The following is a 19,766-nucleotide window of genomic DNA, read 5'->3' as shown; positions in this document are numbered from 1 at the left end:
ATTACAACAATGCCTCTTTATTTGTTTGTTTTATATTTTTTTAAATTTATTACTTTCAATAGGCTTGCATGCCACATAGTTATTATGTAACATAGTTTTAACTTTTGCTTTTTTTTGTTTAGCAAATTAATAAAAACAAGTTTCATTTTTTTATTTAGACCGAGAGGAGTCTAAATACTTCGTAAAACAAGTTAATGAATTTTAATAGCATCGTAGCGAATGTCGGAAGAACAAATTAGTGCATAGTAGTGCAGTAGACGCATAAAAGTGCGTCTAGCGCATGGCGCGGGTCATTTGCGTTTGACGCATGATAGTGCACTAGGCATGTTCAGTTCAGTTCAATTCAATTCCCCAAGTTGAGAATGTCCAAAGTGAGGTAAAGGTATAAAGAAATGAGGGTGAGACATGTTGTAAATTAGTGCATAGTTGGCACTTTGGACAGGCTTACCTATAGAGATAGCAACCTTTCTCCATTGTAGTCTAGTAGTAGCCTAAGTGAATGATCTTTTGGGCTAACATTAGTTTGTTCATGTGTGTGCCACATATTCCACTATGGACTTGATCCATCTTCATGGTGTCTGGTTTACCTATCCAGAAGAGGTGCATGAGTTTTGGTGTTGTGCGATATCCCGTAATATTCAGCATATTGGAAGGCCAGGAGCCTGAAGGCACGTTGGGCTCTTGTTGAAGCTCCAAGTGGATATGCCTTTTTGGTTATGTAGTTGATGGTGTCAGTGAACCAAGGCTCAGAGGGAGTTTAATCTGTATAATTGTCTAAGATGTGAATATAAGGAGGCTCTTGCCATCCCTCAATGTCAAGGGGTATTTCAGACATGGTGCGAGGAATCCTAATAGTATAGGCCAAACGAGGAAGGCATGTGTATTGTATTTCAAGTATTTTTTCGGCTATAGCTTCTAGATGGGCTTGGTATTGCAAGAGGCTTTCATTTTCAACTTTCCATCTTTTGGAGATTTAGTTGATGTTCAAAGAGGAATCACCATGATACCCATAGTTTTTTTTTCATGTCTAGGGATAGTGCAGCCTAGAGCCATGTGATGCATGTTTCGTATTCGGCTGCGTTATTAGTAACGTCGAAGTCAAGTTTAACATATAGAGGAGTGTGTCCACCCTCTGCTGATACCAGGAGTACACCAACGCCACGTCCTTTTTTGTTGGAAGCACTATCGAAGTATAGTGCCCAACTTTCATCTTCCGTAATGAGAAGATCTACATCAGGAAATTCATACTTCTCGCGAGATTCATCGACAAGGAAATCTGCTAGACGACATTGCCTTTGATGGATTTATGAGGCACAAACTTTAAGTCAAATTCAGCCAGCATTACTTGTAATCCCTCTTATATTTATGAAATTTATAAAAAATATTTTAGTGCATGTGTGTATATATATATATATATATATGCATATATGTATATATATATATATGTATGTATATGCATATATGTATATATATATATATGTATGTATATATATATATGTATTATATATATATATATATATATATATATATTATATATATTAACTATGATTATATATGTATATATATATGTATAATATATGTATATATATATATATATATATATTTATATATATATATATACATATAGATATACATATATACATATATATATTATATATATACATATATATATACATATATATATATATATATATGTATATATATATATATATATATATATATATATATATATATATATACATATATATATACATATATATATACATATTATATATATATAATATATTATATATATATATATATATATAATATACTATATATATATATATACATATATATATACATATATATATATACATATATATATTATATATACACATATATATATATACCATATATATATATATACACATATATATATATATTATACATATATATATATACATATATATATATGTCTATATATACATATATATATACATATATATATATACATATATATATATACATACATATATATATATGTATATATATACATATATATATATACATACATATATATATATGTATATATATACATATATATATATACATATATATATATATACATATATATATATATACATATATATATATATATATATACATACATATATATATATATATATATACATATATATATATATATACATATACATATATATATATATACATATATATATATATATACATATATACATATATACATATATTAACTTATTATTGAAATAAATTATTTCTTTAGAAGGGTGACTATTCGAAAGTCAAAGGAAATATTTTAATGATTTGAAGAAGTTAAAATATTTTGTTTAGGCATGCTATGAAAAATATTTGAGATACTTTTTGGATTTAGAAAAAGAGTTTAAGTGGGCTTGAGGAATCCAAACACTATTTAGATTAGGAAAAGGACTTCTAGTTGTGTAAGGAGATCCAAACACTAATTTTACTTCTTATTAAACATTATTTGAGCGCAATTACCTTTTCCTAAGCCCACAAGGAAAACATATATAAACCCAATAAATCCATATTTTTTCCCAAACAATATTTTCTCTCTCCTCACACACAAAATTTGGCCTCTCTTTCCTTCTCTCTCTCTCTCGGTTTTCTTTCTTCTTTCCCAAGCAACACTTTCTTCTTCAACAAGTAATCTCCCCTCCTCATCGAACCGCCGGCACACCTTTGTTCCTTCTTTTTTTTGCTTTGGTTTGATTACCTTTCTTCATCCTCAAGTTTTTATTTAAAGATTGTGTTTTTAAGATTTTTTTTTTTTATATAGTTTGATTATGTTAAAAGCTTTACTTTGATGATTTGATTATGAATCTAAGATTACATAATTTATGTATTGAAGAAATAAATATTCAGATTTTTTTATCATGCTTAATTAGATTGGATTTTTAACTATCAAATGGATTTTTAGGGTGTAAAGATTGGAAAATCATAGTAGTATGTTATAAACTATGGAATTGATTATTCTTATAAGTCTAAGTATGTTTAAGCATGTATAAAAGGAGTTTTAACAGATTATATGTTGCTGGAATTTTAAAAACGATATTAGTGATGGAGTTTTAAAGACTTTAATGACTAGTATAGTAGTACTATACTAGAAAGTATTAGTAATTGAAGTTTTAATGATGGAAAGATTTTAAATACTTTTAAAGGAGGTTTAAAATATTTTTAAATTGCTGGAAATTATTTGATTATTGATTCTTGGTTATATTGATTATTATTAGGTGGAGAATTCGTTGTAGGTGACATTTAAGGTATTGAAAGTAGGCACCCAATTTGTCTACACAAGGTACGTACATACGTATGTGTTGACGTGCTTAGTATCATGATTTTAAGGATAAGAATCATGTGGTAACCTGTATAGCAACTATTCTAAGTTCATATATGATTTCTATGTCTTGAGTTTGCATGTTTTGTGATGTTGTGTAAAACATGTTGATTATGAGATATATATTATGTTTGTATGGAAGATTGATGCAAGCATATGGTTGGAAATCTTATTTTATTAATTGACATGGGGACATATATATATATATATATATATATATATATATATATATATATAATATATTATATATAATATATATATATATAATATATATATATATATATTATTGGTTTCGATCATGATTGAATCATGTTGTTTCCTTTTTACTATTTCATTACTTTATGTGGACTAAGGGCCTTATTTGGTAAGTTAATATTTTATACCTTTGAAAGGTTAGTTGGTTGTTGGCCAGGTTCAACAAATATAGAAAACTGGATTAAAGGTTGAATTAATCTTGGGTTGTTAAGTTATCTGGTCACTTATCTAATCCTAAGATAAAAATGAAAGTTGTGATCGTTTGATCATTGTATTATCTGTATTGCTTGTGAGTCATAACAAGTAATAAATGGTAAATTATGTAAAGTGAAACGTGGATAGCAATAGCTTTAGACTTGTACACGTCTGAAATATGGACTAGTAGAGAGTTGGAGTACATGGGTCGCCCATGGCTTTCCTGGGATCAAATTGATCACTGTTCCCCTATTTATGTTAAAAGTTCATCAATATTGTAGGTCATGGGAATACGGAGTCGTGCTCGTATTTCGTCTTCCAAAGGGAAGGCTTATTTTTAGCAAGACAACTTGTTCTATTGACTATTCTATTTAAAGTAATTACATTATTGGTTGTGAAGTTTAGTTAAGTAAAAGTTATATGCAAGTTTATTATATTATTATTCATTACTGTTCTTATGTAGTAGTATCATGTTAGGATTGTTTCTTTATTTACTATGAAGTATTCAGCTTTGCTGACCACATGCTTTGTTTGTGTATGTTGATCATGGTTATCTCTTATTGATCCTGTGATGACCCATTTTGGTGAGAAGTCTCTAGGGATCAATAGTGCATTGTCTGTCTACAGGTTTGAAGATGATGCATCATTGGGTTCAGGATTGGAGAGCTTGTGTAGTCTATTTATCACACTTTAAGTTTATACTTTTATAAGTTGGTTTGGTTTTAAGTTAGACTTTATTGGTTTGACTTTTGGAGTTGACACTTTATTAACTAAATTTTAATTCTAAAGTTATTTACTATGTTTTCTACTGCAAAATTCTAAATAAGGCGATACATTATCACAGAGGCGATAATGCTTTGATGATTCTCTAAGTTTTATATTGAAAAGGTATTTTGGAAAAGAGAGAATTATCGATGTGTTACATTACTACCCAGCAAAAGAGTCTACCATTAAGGGATAGCTTTCCAAATAAGAATTTGAAGGTCTAGTCGGGACACTATGTGGATTGTGTGAGTGAACATATAATGCCTAAGCTTCTTAGTGTCCCATACTGGTGTAAGGCAAAGCTTCTATAAGGGAGTGCAACAAGATTCATAGTGCAAGAGCTTTTTACTAATGTAGTAAAATGGCACACTCTTTCTCATGAATCTCTTATGCTAACATGGCCCCAGCTGCGGTCTTAGTCAAAGTCAAATACAGTCTTAAAGGTATATCAGGTAAACTAGGTGCTAATAAGGAGGATTGGATATGTATTCTTTGATTTTGTCAACGGCTTTTTGGCAATGTTCATCTCATTCGGCAACAACACTCTTTTTAAGCTTTCTAAAGATGCGCTCGCACACCATGGTCAGTTTGGAGATGAACCTACTAAAGTATTGAATTTTGCCTAAGAACCCCCTTACTTGCTTTTAATTTTTAGGTGGAGCAGATAACATATTACTTGCTACTGAGCTGATCAAAGGTTACAATAGAAAACATATGTCTCCTAGATGCCTAATCAAGGTAGACATAAAGAAGGCTTATGATTCTGTTGAATGGTGCTTCCTAGAGAAAATGTTATTTGAACTGGGGTTCCCTGATCAATACATTTAGTGGACTATGGCTTGTGTGAGAAGTGTTAGCTATTCTATTTTGCTAAATGGCATCCCTGCAGTTCCTTTTCAAGCTAAGAGGGGAGTTAGACAGGGGGATCCACTCTCTCCATTTTTGTTTGCTCTTAGCATAGAATATTTGAGTAGATGCCTAGATGAGCTTCACTTGAATCCTGATTTTAATTTTCACCCTAAGTATGAAAAGATAAATCTCACACACATGATGTTTGCAGATGATCTGCTATTACTTGCAAGGGCAGATCATAGTTCAATATCCAAGATTATGGCTGCATTTCATAAGTTTTCTTCAGCTTCAGGGTTAGAAGCAAGTGTGGAAAAAAGATGCATTTACATGTCTGGGGTGTCTGAGGAGGAGAAGGAAATGCTTGCTGAGCTTATACATATGCCAATTGCGCAACTCCCCTTCAAGTACCTGGGAGTCCCATTAGCTTCAAAAATACTCAACTTCACTCAGTGTAAACCTTTAGTGGAGAAGATTACTGAACAAGCCCAAGGGTGGATGGCTAGCCTTCTATCCTATGCTGGGAGATTGCAGCTAATTAGAACTATTCTAAGTAGTATGCAGAATTATTGGGGCCACATTTTCCCCCTCTCAAAGAAGATCATTAAGGTTGTTGAAGGAGTTTGTAGGAAGTTCCTCTGGACTGGTGCAGTGCTTCCTTCAAAAAAATCTCCAGTGGCATGGGAGATCCTATTTAATAGCAAAAGTACAGGAGGGTGGAACTTGATTGATATGAAAGTCTGGAATCAAGCAGCAATCATGAAGCTCCTATGGGCTATTTCGTTTAAAAGAGAGAAGTTGTGGGTTCAGTGGATCCATACCTATTACATAAAAAAGCAACAACACCTCTTGGATTCTTAAGAAAGTGCTGGAAGCCAGAGATCAACTTCAGGCTTATGGAGGTTGGCAGTCAATGTTAGTGAATGAAAGCTTTAGCATCCATAAAGCTTATCTTAGAATGAAGGCAGTTAATGAAAGAGTTTCTTGGAGAAGGGTGATTAAGGATAACAAAGATTCAACTAGAAGTGTGTTTATTCTTTGGTTAGCAACTCAGTAAAGGTTGGCAACTACAGACAGGTTACTGAAATGGCACATTCAATGTAATCCTGTTTGCAAGCTTTGTGATGATAAAAATGAAACAATTGAGCATTTGTTCTTTGAATGTCAGTATACTAATATAGTGTGGAGCCAGCTGCTTAGAGTTATTCATATTCACAGAAGAGGGCAAGGATTCAATATGGAATTACAAGAAGCATGTAGAAAAGCTCACACCAAAACTAGAAGAGAAAGAATTTATGTTATGTTGTTCACTGAGGCAGTTTATATGCTGTGGCACCAGAGAAATCAAAAAACATTCTGTAACACTCTTATGCAACCTGACAGAGTATACAAAGATATTATGTTTAGAGTGGCAGCTAGATGTAAAGCTGAGGATATACACATGCTAACAATGTGATGTTTTTGTGTTTTTCTGCTCTCCCTCTATTACCAGCTTGTTGCTGAGTAATTGGGTTTTGTATGCTTGAATCACAACCAAGTTTTTTTGGTTTTCAATAATAACTTTGAATTGCCAAAAAAAAAAATTAGGTGGAGGCATGGTGATTATAGCTTTTTATTTTGGTAGGGTCCATCTCAATCCCTCTAAAACTGATGAAATGACCTAGGAATTTCCCTGAAGTGACCCTAAAGGCACATATTTGTGGATTAAGTCTCATGTTGTATTTTTGAAGTCTCATGAAGAAATTCTCAAGGACGGCATGGTGTCCCTCTCTATCCTTGTACTTAAATATCATGTTATCTACATAGATTTCTACCTCTTTATGCATCATGTCGTGGAGAAGGGTAGTCGTAGTTCTTTGATAGGCTACCCTAGTGTTTTTTAGTCCAAAAGGTCCCCCACGGTGTGATGAAGTTAGTCTTTTCCAGGTCTTCCTCGACCATTTTAACCTGGTTATATCCTGCGTACCCATCCATGAAGGAGAGAAGGGCATGGTTAGCAGTATTGTCTATATATTAGGATATCTATGTGAAGTAAGAGGAAGCCATCCTTAGGAATTTTTTTATTGAGGTCTCTATAATCAACACCAATCCTAACCCTCGCATCATTTTTTGGCACAGGTACAACATTCGCCATCCAGTCATGGCAGTTAGCTACTTTAATTAAACCTGCATTAAGTTGTTTAATAACTTCTTCCTTGATTATCAAGTATGCGTCAGGTTTCATTTTCTGCAACTTTTGCTCGACAGATTTCATGCCTTCGGTTAGAGGTATAGTATGCTGAGCGATTTCACGATCAATGTATGGCATACGCAAATTGGACCATGCAAATATATCAATATATTCAATTAACGATTTGATTAATTGGGCGCGTTCACATTCATTTAAACCTAATCCCATTCTTAGCTCATTTGGTTCATTATCATCCGAAGATTAATTTTTTTCGTTTCTTCGATTATTGGAGTCTTATTTTCATGTTCTTGCACTGATTTAATTATTTCTTTTTCATATTCATTGTTAAAATCGGAAGGAGAAGGAGAAGAATTAGAGATAGTACACAAGTCATAAGCAAATGAGTTCATACTATTAAAATAAAAAATCATATTGTTGAACAATGACTCAGCGAAAAGTAAAGACTCTACTTGGACACTAAAATTAACAGACTCAAATGTAGTCTCAACTGGGACGCTAGACTCAGAAGACTCGGACTCATACTCAGGTTGTGACTCAAAAGACTCGAATTCTTCAAACACCGACCCTTCCCTGGTGGTGAAGATCATCTTCTTTCCATTTGGAGTAGTCAGCTTGATAGTCTTCCTCCATCCTTGCATGGTGCCACTTACGAAAGTGATTAGCATAGCAGGGTTGAAGGCTTCGTGTTGTAGTACAACTAGTATGTGAGCAGTGTTGTCTGGGCATTCGAGGCTTTCTTGACCGAATAGAAGTCCTAATCCCTTGTAGTATAAACAGTCTTCAGTGAACTGTTTAATTGTGAGATCATGAGTCCCTTCTTCCAGAAAGTGACAATACAAGAATATCTCAAATCCTGGTAAGATCACTCCATCCTAAGCCTGGTAAAATGGTTTAGGGAATTTGTAGCGAGGGTAATCTTCTCCTTCCCTTAGAAATTACCCATTCAGAGTGGATCGATAGGGAAGGAAATAATATTGTCCTTATCCTTGGTGTTGTGGTACGCTATTCGTTGTGTGATACGCTTTCTTAGCTTCTTCCTTATAGGCTTGTATCCTTAGCTAAATAGATTTTCCACTACTTTGGAATTAGTGACAGGAGGTACTCTGGACTTGTTACTACCCAATGACATGCCTGGGAAGTATCCTTTCTTGTGCGTGATATAATTAACTGCTAAGTTGAAGTAGTCAAAATCAAATGGCGATATGTCCTCTTCTACGAGGGCTATTTCTTCGGGAACAAATCCTCGAAAATTTTCATCCTCTTCATCAGGATCTATGTGAATGAGAGGCTTGCCTACTACATGTACTTTCATTAAAGAGTCTAGTGTAACGCCCCGACTTTTATGCATCCTTACTAAATTAATTAATCAAAATTAGCACCTGAAAACCTATGTTAGCCGGTGTGTTACCGTCGTACTTTCCACTTAAGGAAAATACAAGCCGTCATATAACATCAACTTACATTGACATTACTTTTATTTTGCACTCTTTAAAGAAACAATTCAATAATTGAATAATATTTTCTAGAAATTTCAACAAGATTTCCTTTGTAAATTGGACTAACCAAAATGGGAAAATCTTGAAAAACGTGTTGCAATTTCAATATGAAAACATTCCAAATCAAGAACTCAACGGTTACACAGAGCAGCAGCAAAAGAGCATCAAGAGCACTGTCGCTCATCCAGAAATAGAAATAAAAACTAAAGATTAATGATTACCTAATACAAAGAGAACGTTCTCGCCTCGAAACATGTAAATAAGTATATTAGGTCCAACTGTTAACTACTTCTATCAGGAAGAAGTGTTCAATAAATTCAACCTGAAACTATTGCAACACTACCACCCACCAAAAGACAGGCCATAGTGACAAAACAAAAACATTGACAGACACATAGCATAACTATATAATTGCCCGAATCCTCCCGACCGACTTACAGAGGATTAAGCATAGCGAAAGAAACTCTAGTCAAGATAACCCGAACTATTACCATCACACTCACCGAACTACATCGGAGAGTGTGAAACCCAATTCGCAATGCTATTCAATTCTAATTAACTATAACATCATGGTCTTGATTCTCAAACTCTGTTCTAATAAATTTCTATAGAAAATCCGGTAAAATTTCCTTTAAAAATAGGACAACCCTAAAGCGAAAAATAATTTAAACATGTTTACAATTTCAATTTATAAAATACTCCAAACTCAAAAATCTCAACGCTTTCGCGAAGCAACAACCAGAATCAGGAGCAGGAGCTAATGACTCTTAAATACAAAATTATGTTATGACTAATTAAATTGCTAACTATTACAACGTCGAGCGTCCTCACTTCGATAACAACTATAACACTGCTCCAGCTCGTATTAGCTTCAACTTGTGAATATTAACTTAGAACTTTAACCTGAAACATTTAATAAACTACCACCCACCAAGTGACAGGCCACAAAAATGACAAAATGACATACACACATCAGCAAAGCTGAGTACTGAACCCGTAACGTGATTAACACATGCTTTGGTGGTTTTTACTTGAAAACGACTCTCAACAATCATCATGCTCAAATTAATCACACAAGTCACAACAAAGTATAGCATTATCCCTATCGGACACATACATGCAATACCATTATTAAATTCACTTTATAGTACACCATCGTTCATATAATGACAAACAAAACATAGACATATTTCATATATCTTCATTTGATTAGCAATCAACATATCACAATTACTTATGAGGAATCTAAGTTAACCAACTCTAATATAGGTTGTATAACTTATTTCCTTTAATCGATTTTGATAAGAAATCCAACTTATATTCTCAAATACCATATTAATCAATTTCTTATACCCTTAAAGCCAATTTGTTATCAGGAATTAAATAACATGACAACACTCCATGACATGATTCCTTATCAGGAATCCAATATCAAAATATGATTCCTTATCAGGAATCCAATATCATAACAACTTACCATGATACAATTTCTTATAAGGAATCCAATATCGTCATTCATATTCAAGTAGTGAATAAACATCTATTACATTACCTGATTTGATTTCTTATCGGGAATCCAATATCGTAATAACTTTCATAATTCAACATAACTTTCTTTTAACCAGGGGGAAGAGAATGTGGCGGAGGAGACAAAGCTTACACTACGACAGTAGGAGTTGTCACCCAACCACTCGCTTTAATTTTTGCCAATAACTGCGACTAGTCCGGAGTACACTTTCCGCTTATTTCATCAGCCATCCACAAGTTTCACATTACATTATATATCACCCGATTATCTCCCTACAGAGCAATGGGCAGGTTTTAGTTTCATCAGCCATCCACAAGTTTATATGAAGTTTTATTCAAGATAGATCGTACTTTAGTCCTATAATATATGTAGCATGCAGTACTCACTGCCTCGTCCCAAAAATTTCTAGGCAAGCCACAATGTAATAGCATGGTTCGAAACATATCTTCTAAAGTACGATTCATCCTTTCTACAACTCCATTCTACTGCGGAGTCCTTGGAGCAAAAAAGTGATGATCAATTCCGTTGTCATTGCAAAATTTCTCGAAATCTGTATTTTCAAACTCAGTGCCATGATCAGTTCGGACAGATAACGGTTTGTAATTCGTTTGATTTTGGACTTTTCGAATGTGGACTAGAAATACATCAAAAGTTTCAACTTTTCCAACAAGACATAAGGTCCATACAAATCTAGAAAAATTATCAACAAGTACTCACATATATTATAGGACTAAAGTACGATCCATCTTGAATAAAACTTCATATAACTCGACTCCTTATACGCATTGGACCACAGAGATCCATATGAATTAATTCCAAAGGTTTAGAGGTGCTAACAAACGTTTTTGACTTAAAAGAAGATCGAACATATTTACATCTACCACAAGCATTACAAATTGCTTCCCAGTCAAAGTTTATAGATGGTAAGCCATCAACTAAATCCAATTTTCTCAATTTGTTAAGCAATCTGGCGCTAACATGTCCAAGTCTTTTATGCCAAAGTAAAGGATTATCTTGTAGTGCACTCATGCATGAAATTATATCGTCATGTAAGGTATTTAGACAAGTTACGTAAACGTTATTTAACCTCTTACCTTCCAATACTAATTCCCGAGTGTCTTTGTTAATGATTTTACAGATATTTTCATTGAAACTCAACAATATTACCCCGATCACACAATTGTAAAATACTTAACATATTGTGTTTTAAACCGTTTACCAGCATTACATTCTCAATGGAGTGCGTTAGGAATTTACCAACATTTCCTATTCCAATTATTTCTCTCTTTTTGTTGTCGTCAAATGTAACACACCCTCCATTATGGGTTACTAGTGAGAGAAATTGAGATTTATCACCAGTCATGTGTCTTGAGCAACCACTGTCGAGGTACCATAGGTTGCTTCATCTCACGTTTACCTACACGATGATCACTTGTTAGTTTTAGGAACCCAGATTTGCTTGGGTCCCTTTTTCTTTCGTTGAGCTTCTAGTAAATCTTTCCTAACCCATATTGATCCGTATATCTTAAACCAGTTTTGTTCACATTATTTGTTGTGTTAGTCAAGTGATTTAGAGCATTTAGTCCACTTTTCATACAACCTTCGAGCATTAGACAATTGTGATTCTAAAAATTCGACAGAGTTATTCAAATCAGTATTTCTTTTTCTCGAAATTTTTAAATCTCTTTTAACTTTGTCAAGTTCCTCACTTATCTTAGCCTCACTGACAGCATTAGTGGAATAATTTTTTATTTCTGTCTTGTATTCTTAAGTTCAACTAACTCATGATTTAGTGATTCAATTTGTTTTTCAAGACTCGATTTTTCACCTTCTAATACCGTGTATGGCACTGTGCCATTTACTATTTCATTAGCAAGAGACTTTTCGAATCTTAGTGCGTTTATCTCAGTGTCTTTTTCTTCAATTATTCTCTCGTTCATCAATCGTTTTCAGCAGTATTTTATGTTCTTTTAACAAATCTTTATATTCAAGTTCTACTCCAGTCTTTTGTTTGGTTAAATTCTTTACCTCCTTTTTCATAATAGAAAATTTATCATTCATATCTTGACAGTCATCAATAACGTTTTCAAGCAGAGTAATAAGTTGATTTTTCGAGAGAAGATGAATTGAGAGTTGCAAAGATAGTAGCTTACCTCACGTTCTTCGATTTCTTCTAGAGAGCTCGAATCTTTTGCCATTAGACATAGATGAGAGTCATCCTAGCATTGTGCCTTTTTCAGTGATGCCTATACAGCATTCAAACATAGTTTAGCTTCATCGCACTGTGCTAGTGACTATTATTCATCCTAATCCGAATCTCTCCAAACAGCAGCAATCATTGCTTTCTTGAATTCTCTCTTTGATTGTTCTCGTTTTTCCTTGGGTTTTTCATCACCTCATAGGGGATATTCTTTAATCCTATGATCGAACTCTCCACACTTGAAACAGCCAGAATTAGTAACACTTTTCTTAGAGATAGAAGTAGTACTCTTACCTTTGAAGTTTCACTTCTTATGGAATTATTGTTCCTGTTTTTTTTTTTAAGAAAATTCTGAAATCTTCTAGTGAGGAGCGCAACATCATCATCACTATCACTATCTTCAATTTCTAATTCAGTTTTCAAGGCTAAACCTTTATTCTTTGGTTCATTAGTTTTGGAATCTAAAACCATCATGAGTCATTAATGAGGCAATTAGTTGTTCTAATGAGAGTTTAGTCAAATTTTTAGCCCCTTGGATAGGGGTGATTTTTAGAAGCCATCGATTTCTTAAACTTCTTATAACTTTTCTTACTAGATCTTGAGAAAAAATAGGTTTTGCCTAGAGAACACAATTCATTAGTGATTAATGAGAATCTAGTGGACATCTCTTTAATAGATTCATCATTATTCATAGTAAACAGTTCATATTGTTGGACAAGCAAATCTATTCTAGATTGTTTCACCTCATTCTTACCTTCATGGACCAACTCCAGTGTGTCTCATATTTCTTTTGCAATAGTGCAAGCCAAAATTTTTGAGTATTCATCTGGTCCAATTCCAAATCTATTCATCTGGTCCAGTTCCAAATCTATTCCAAAATTCTTGAGTATCCATAGAGAGCATTCTCAAATTTGGGATTGGACAAGATGAATACTCAAGAATTTCGGGTTGCACTACTACAAAAGAAATATGAGACACACTGGAGTTCGTCCATGAAGGTGCGAATGAGGTAAAACAATCAAGAATAGATTTACTTGTCTAATAATATGAACTGTTTACTATGAATAATGATGAATCAATTAAAGAGATGTCCACTAGATTCTCACTAATCACTAATGAATTGTATTCTCTAGGCAAAACCTATTTTTCTCGAAATCTAGTAAGAAAAGTTTTAAGAAGTTCAAGAAATCGATGACTTCTAAAAATCACTGCTATCCAAGAGGCTAAATATTTGACTAAACTCTCATTAGAACAACTAATTGTCTCACTAATGACTCATGAACTGGTTTTAGATTCCAAAACTAATGAACCAAAGAATAAAGGTTTAGCCTTGAACATTGAATTAGAAATTGAAGATAATGATAGCGATGATGATGTTGCGCTCCTCACTAAAAGATTTCAGAATTTTCTAAAAAAAATAGGAACAATAATTCCATAAGAAGCGAAAACTTCAAAGGTAAGAGTACTACTTCTAACTCTAAGAAAAGTGCTACTAACTCTGGCTGTTTGTGCGGAGAGTTTGATCCTAAGATTAAAGAATATCCCCTATGAGATGATGAAAAACCCAAGGAAAAACGAGAACAATCAAAGAAAGAAATCAAGAAAGCAATGATTGCTGCTGTTTGGAGAGAATCGGATTAGGATGAATAACAGTCACTAGCACAGTGCGATGAAGTTAAACTATGTTTGAATGATGTACAGACATCACTGAAAAAGGCATAATACTAGGATGACTCTCATCTATGTCTAATGGCAAAAGATTCGAGCTCTCTAGAAGAAATCGAAGAACGTGAGGTAAGCCTACTATCTTTGCAACTCTCAATTCATCTTCTCTCGAAAAATCAATTTGTTACTCTGCTTGGAAACGTTATTGATGACTGTCAAGATATGAATGATAATCTTTCTATCCTGAAAAAGGAGATAAAGAATTTAACCAAACAAAAGACTGGACTAGATATTGAATATAAAGATTTGTTAAAAGAACATAAAATACTGCTGAAAGCGATTGATGAACGAGAGAAAATAATTGAAGAAAAATACACTGAGATAAACGCACTAAGATTCGAAAAGTCTTTTGCTAATGAAATCGTAAATGGCACATTGACATACACTGTATTAGAAGCTGAAAAATCGAGTCTTGAAAAACAAATTGAATCACTAAATCATGAGTTAGTTGAACTTAAGAATTCAAGACTGAAATAAAAAATTATTCCACTAATGCTGCCAGTGAGGCTAAGATATATAAGTGAGGAACTTGACAAAGTTAAAAGAGATTTAAAACTTTCGAGAAAAAGAAATACTGATTTGAATAACTCTGTCGAATTTTTAGAATCACAATTGTCTAATGCTCGAAGGTTGTATGAAAAGTGGACTAAATGCTCTAAATCACTTGACTAACCCAACAAATAATGTGAACAAAACTGGTTTAAGATATTCGGATCGGCAACATAGTGTACGACACAGTGCCAGAAACTTCAAAAGAGACTTTCGTAAAAGAAAATACGTAGATCTACATGAATATTTGATTTGCAACTTCTGTGGAAACAATGGTCACTTAATTGATAACTGTAAAATCAAGAAAAATTGTATTGCAAAGAATGTAAAATATGTAACTCAAATATGGGTTAGGAAAGATTTACTAGAAGCTCAACGAAAGAAAAAGGGACCCAAGCAAATCTGGGTTCCTAAAACTAATAAGTGATAATCGTGTAGGTAAACGTGAGATGAAACAACCTATGGTACCTCGACAGTGGTTGCTCAAGACACATGACTGGTGATAAATCTCAATTCCTCTCACTAGTAACCCATAATGGAGGGTGTGTTACATTTGACGACAACAAAAAGAGAGAAATAATTGGAATAGGAAATGTTGGTAAATCCCTAATGCACTCCATCGAGAATGTAATGCTGGTAAACGGTTTAAAACACAATATGTTAAGTATTTCACAATTGTGTGATCGGGGTAATATTGTTGAGTTTCAATGAAATTATCTGTAAAATCATTAACAAAGACACTCGGGAATTAGTATTGGAAGGTAAGAGGTTATATAACGTTTACATAACTTGTCTAAATACCTTACATGACGATATAATTTCATGCATGAGTGCACTACAAGATAACCCTTTACTTTGGCATAAAAGACTTGGACATGTTAGCGCTAGATTGCTTAACAAATTGAGAAAATTGGATTTAGTTGATGGCTTACCATCTATAAACTTTGACTGGGAAGCAATTTGTAACGCTTGTGATAGATGCAAACATGTTCGATCCCCTAACAGAAGGTGGTCAGATCATGGGTGCCATGGGAGACTTTTGTCGTCCAACAGAAGGTGATAATACCGCCAGAATGGAACGGGCATGACCAACATTACAAAATACCTTGCCAAGAGACATCTTTCACTTTTCCTTATCACGTTTCTTTTTTTTAAGTGTCTTTTTGAAATCATTGCAGGGTCATAAACTTTTTTATACAGAGTCGCACTTTTCGTACTTTTCGATCGTTTCAGAATGATCATAACGCATATCTTTGTATAATCATAAATTTATAAACATACCTTATCACCTTAAGTATATAGGTAACTCATAGCAAAGTCGTAGCATAAATGTCATACTAATCCTTTCATACTTTCAAATCATTTCGGGAAACATAACAAGGTTTTCCTTTCATAAGATAGTGATTCTACAACAACATTTCATAGTAAAAATTACACATTTCGATATCCATAAAATAGCGAAGTCATCTTTACATACTTTCAGACCATTTAAGAAACATAAGACATACTTTATGTGTGATCATAAGCCATTTGAGGTATATGACGTTAAAACTCTCTAACTTCAGTGGAGGTCAATTATAATAATCATAGGTTTAACGTTAAAAAGGTACTAATGAGCATTAACTTAGTCTTCATAGCCTGGAGTTCAGTAGACGTACATTAGCTCAGCATACTTAAATATTAGGGTTTTTTTGTCAGAAAGGACCTAATAAAATACAAGTTTTGTGGGAAAGGACCTAATAAATTTTTTTTTGTTAAAAAGGACCTAATAAGATACTTTCGATTGTGAGCAGGAACCACTTTATGAATTTTCGGCCAAATTTACCATTTACCGGCGTTGACCCTTTTTTTTACCACTAGTTGACTCTTTAATGTTCTGTTTCTATTACCGTAAAATTAGGAGGAGAAGAGAAATTAACGTAAAATTAAGAATTCTAATTTGCCATTTTGGGAAAAACGTATAATAGGAGCCCTAAATTTCATAAACCCTTAAACATTGAGAGAGAAAAATTTGAAGAGTAAAACATACCTTGGATTTGATGAAGGTTGCAGGATAAGATCGAATAACTTGATGCTTTCCTTGGATGGAGATTGCGCTGTTGCGAGGAAAGTGTGAGAATTCAATATGTTTCGGTCAGTTAAAATAGGAACCAAACATTAAAGAGCCAATTAGGGGTAAAAAAAAAGGGTCAATGCCGGTAAATAGTAAATTTGGCCGGAAATTCATAAAGTGGTTCCTGTTCACAATCGAAAGTATTTTATTAGGTCCTTTTTGACAAAAAAAATTTTATTAGGTCCTTCCCCACAAAACTTGTATTTTATTAGGTCCTTTCTGACAAAAAACTCTAAATATTATTTGCTTTATACCATTAGTTGTTTATATGTTAACCTTCTTCGTCCTTTAAAAAAGCTTACCTCGAGTTTGATACACTAACTCTAATCCACTTTTAGTATGAATCACTTAAATATACATGGTCTCCTTAGAAAGAGTTCCAACTTTTATGTAGTGTACTTAATTGAACTTGGGTGATAGAATACTTTAGATCCCCTTAAATGTTAATATAATCCCATTGAGTTCATTCACTTTCAAACCACAAAATCTTCATAAAAGTGAAATTCCACTTTAGTTTGATAGCACTTAAGAACGTATTATCATCATAAAACTACCAATTGTTAGAACTCATAACTTATGTCCAAAACACATATTACTGACATTTGATTATCAGATTCCAAAACGCAATTGCTTACGTAGGTTTATACTTGATCCCTTTCTAAGCATCAATGAGATTTGATTGCACTAGGAACTTACACCTCTCGCGTATTTCAGTATAAACTCGAATTCCAAATTATAGATTACCACAAACAGCCAACAACGTCATCATATAGCTCAATCAAATTCTACATTGCATGTCTCAACAGACATATATTTCCAAAACTTGAAGATGTAGAGAAGAAAATAGCTAGAATCAGAACTATTCAACCAAGTACAACCAATAATAAATCAGCCATGAACGAAAAAATTAACAACGCCATCACCATATTGTTTCAACCATATTTTCAAGACCAATTTCTTAATATCAGGGAAATATATCAAAAAAAAAAAAAAAACAAGAGGAGAAGGGATGTAGTACCTCATAGAGAAAATAGAGGAGGGAGAAGAAAGCAGAGTAACAACAACACCAACAGCATCGCCGGTGCCCGGAGGTTCTAGCCGCACGGACCAAGGAGAGAGAGAATAGGAGCATCAACATCGACTCATCGAGGGGAGAGAGAAAGATGCGAGCAGGGGAGAGAAAAGGGGCCACTAGCGCACAACACCTCAGCCACGATCCTCCAGTAGTCGCGTGGCTCGCAATGGTCAACAAGAACGACGATAACACCGTTAGGGAGGAAAGAGAGAAACGGTGCACTAGCACCCCATCCGCCATCAACACGAACAGAGGAGAGAGGAATTACTGGGGGTAGGTGTGGCTCCGGCGAACTTGGAAAGCCCGCGAGAAGGCAGGCGAAGCTGCAAGGAAAGAGAGAGATGAAGGGAAGTTGGGGTTTTGGGGTTTCCTCATTAAACCGGCAGAAGGATATTTGGAGCATGGCAGATGGATAGATCTTAAATTTGATATCATCAATTACTTTATTTATTTTTCACTCCTCTATCTCATTCATAATCTATAATTGATTTTTATGATCTCTTGACTGCCCAATGGATGATCTATATTTTAGATCTTCACATCCTCTTTTCCTCCTTTTTACCAAATCCCACCATATATTCTCTCTCCTCAATCTCCTTTCCATCCTATTTTTTGAATTTATTACTCCCTCCGTCCCAAAATATAGTTGTCATTTCTATTTTGGGAGTCAAATTTTAAAATCTTTGACCAAATATTCTCATTAATGTATACAAGAAAACATATTCATGTGGGGTCTTGTTGGATTTGTCTCAACGTGTACATTCATAATATCAATTTTTTTATATTTTTTACTAATACGAAATAGAAGATATAATAGGTCAAAGATACGTCTTGGAGACTCTGCAAAAAGAAATGGGAACTATATTTTGGGACGAGGGAGTATGAGTTATTTAAGAATTAATCAATGATTGTTGAATCTAAATAATTTTTATATTAGTGATTAGAAACTATTAGTAAAAAATAATTTTGTTAATGTTGTACATAATTGGATTAGTTTGAGAATTGAGATCAATTTGGGAACTAGGCGATTTAAAATTTGAATTAATATGAAGTTGTTGAGGTCTTTTGGATTTTGAAGGGGTTTTTTTTTCTACTAGTTTTGGGATCCATAACTAATCTTTATTATGAGAGAATTTATTTTTGTGGGGTGGATAAATGATCAAAGGAAACGAATATGACTTTCAATAACAAAATGAGCTCAAAAATAAGATGTGTAGAAATAACTCAATATTGGTCTCTATTTATAGAAAAAATATATATATAGATGTTGGTTTTTTTTAAAATATATTTTTAGAACTGACAATATGTCCGTTGCAAAAATTTACGACGTTAATAATTTTGTGCAATCCTAGCCATTAGATTGGAGAAATAAGGAAGGTTGGATGTGTGTCATGTAACAGAGGTGGGGCCCACATCATTTTCATCCCCTTCTCATCTTGTGTCATGTGGTGA

The 19,766-nt window shown here is 33.5% G+C and overlaps 1 protein-coding gene across 1 annotated transcript; it reads right to left on the bottom strand.

Moving 5' to 3' along the window:
- Positions 1 to 7,837: 7,837 nt before the first annotated feature.
- On the bottom strand, positions 7,838 to 18,739 carry LOC104887390 (uncharacterized). The gene is made up of 3 exons (XM_010672006.3): positions 18,258 to 18,739; positions 17,156 to 17,222; positions 7,838 to 8,416 (listed from the first exon to the last, which is right to left on the bottom strand). The coding sequence occupies exons 1-3, from the start codon at positions 18,260 to 18,262 to the stop codon at positions 7,838 to 7,840; spliced, it is 651 nt and encodes a 216-aa protein (XP_010670308.2). The 5' UTR covers positions 18,263 to 18,739.
- Positions 18,740 to 19,766: the final 1,027 nt, after the last annotated feature.

The sequence above is a fragment of the Beta vulgaris genome, chromosome 2 (assembly GCF_026745355.1).
Source record: "Beta vulgaris subsp. vulgaris cultivar EL10 chromosome 2, EL10.2, whole genome shotgun sequence".
Classification (NCBI taxonomy): Eukaryota; Viridiplantae; Streptophyta; class Magnoliopsida; order Caryophyllales; family Amaranthaceae; genus Beta; species Beta vulgaris.
The sequence above is the reverse complement of the archived record's forward strand: the minus strand, read 5'-3'. Positions and strand labels throughout refer to the sequence as shown.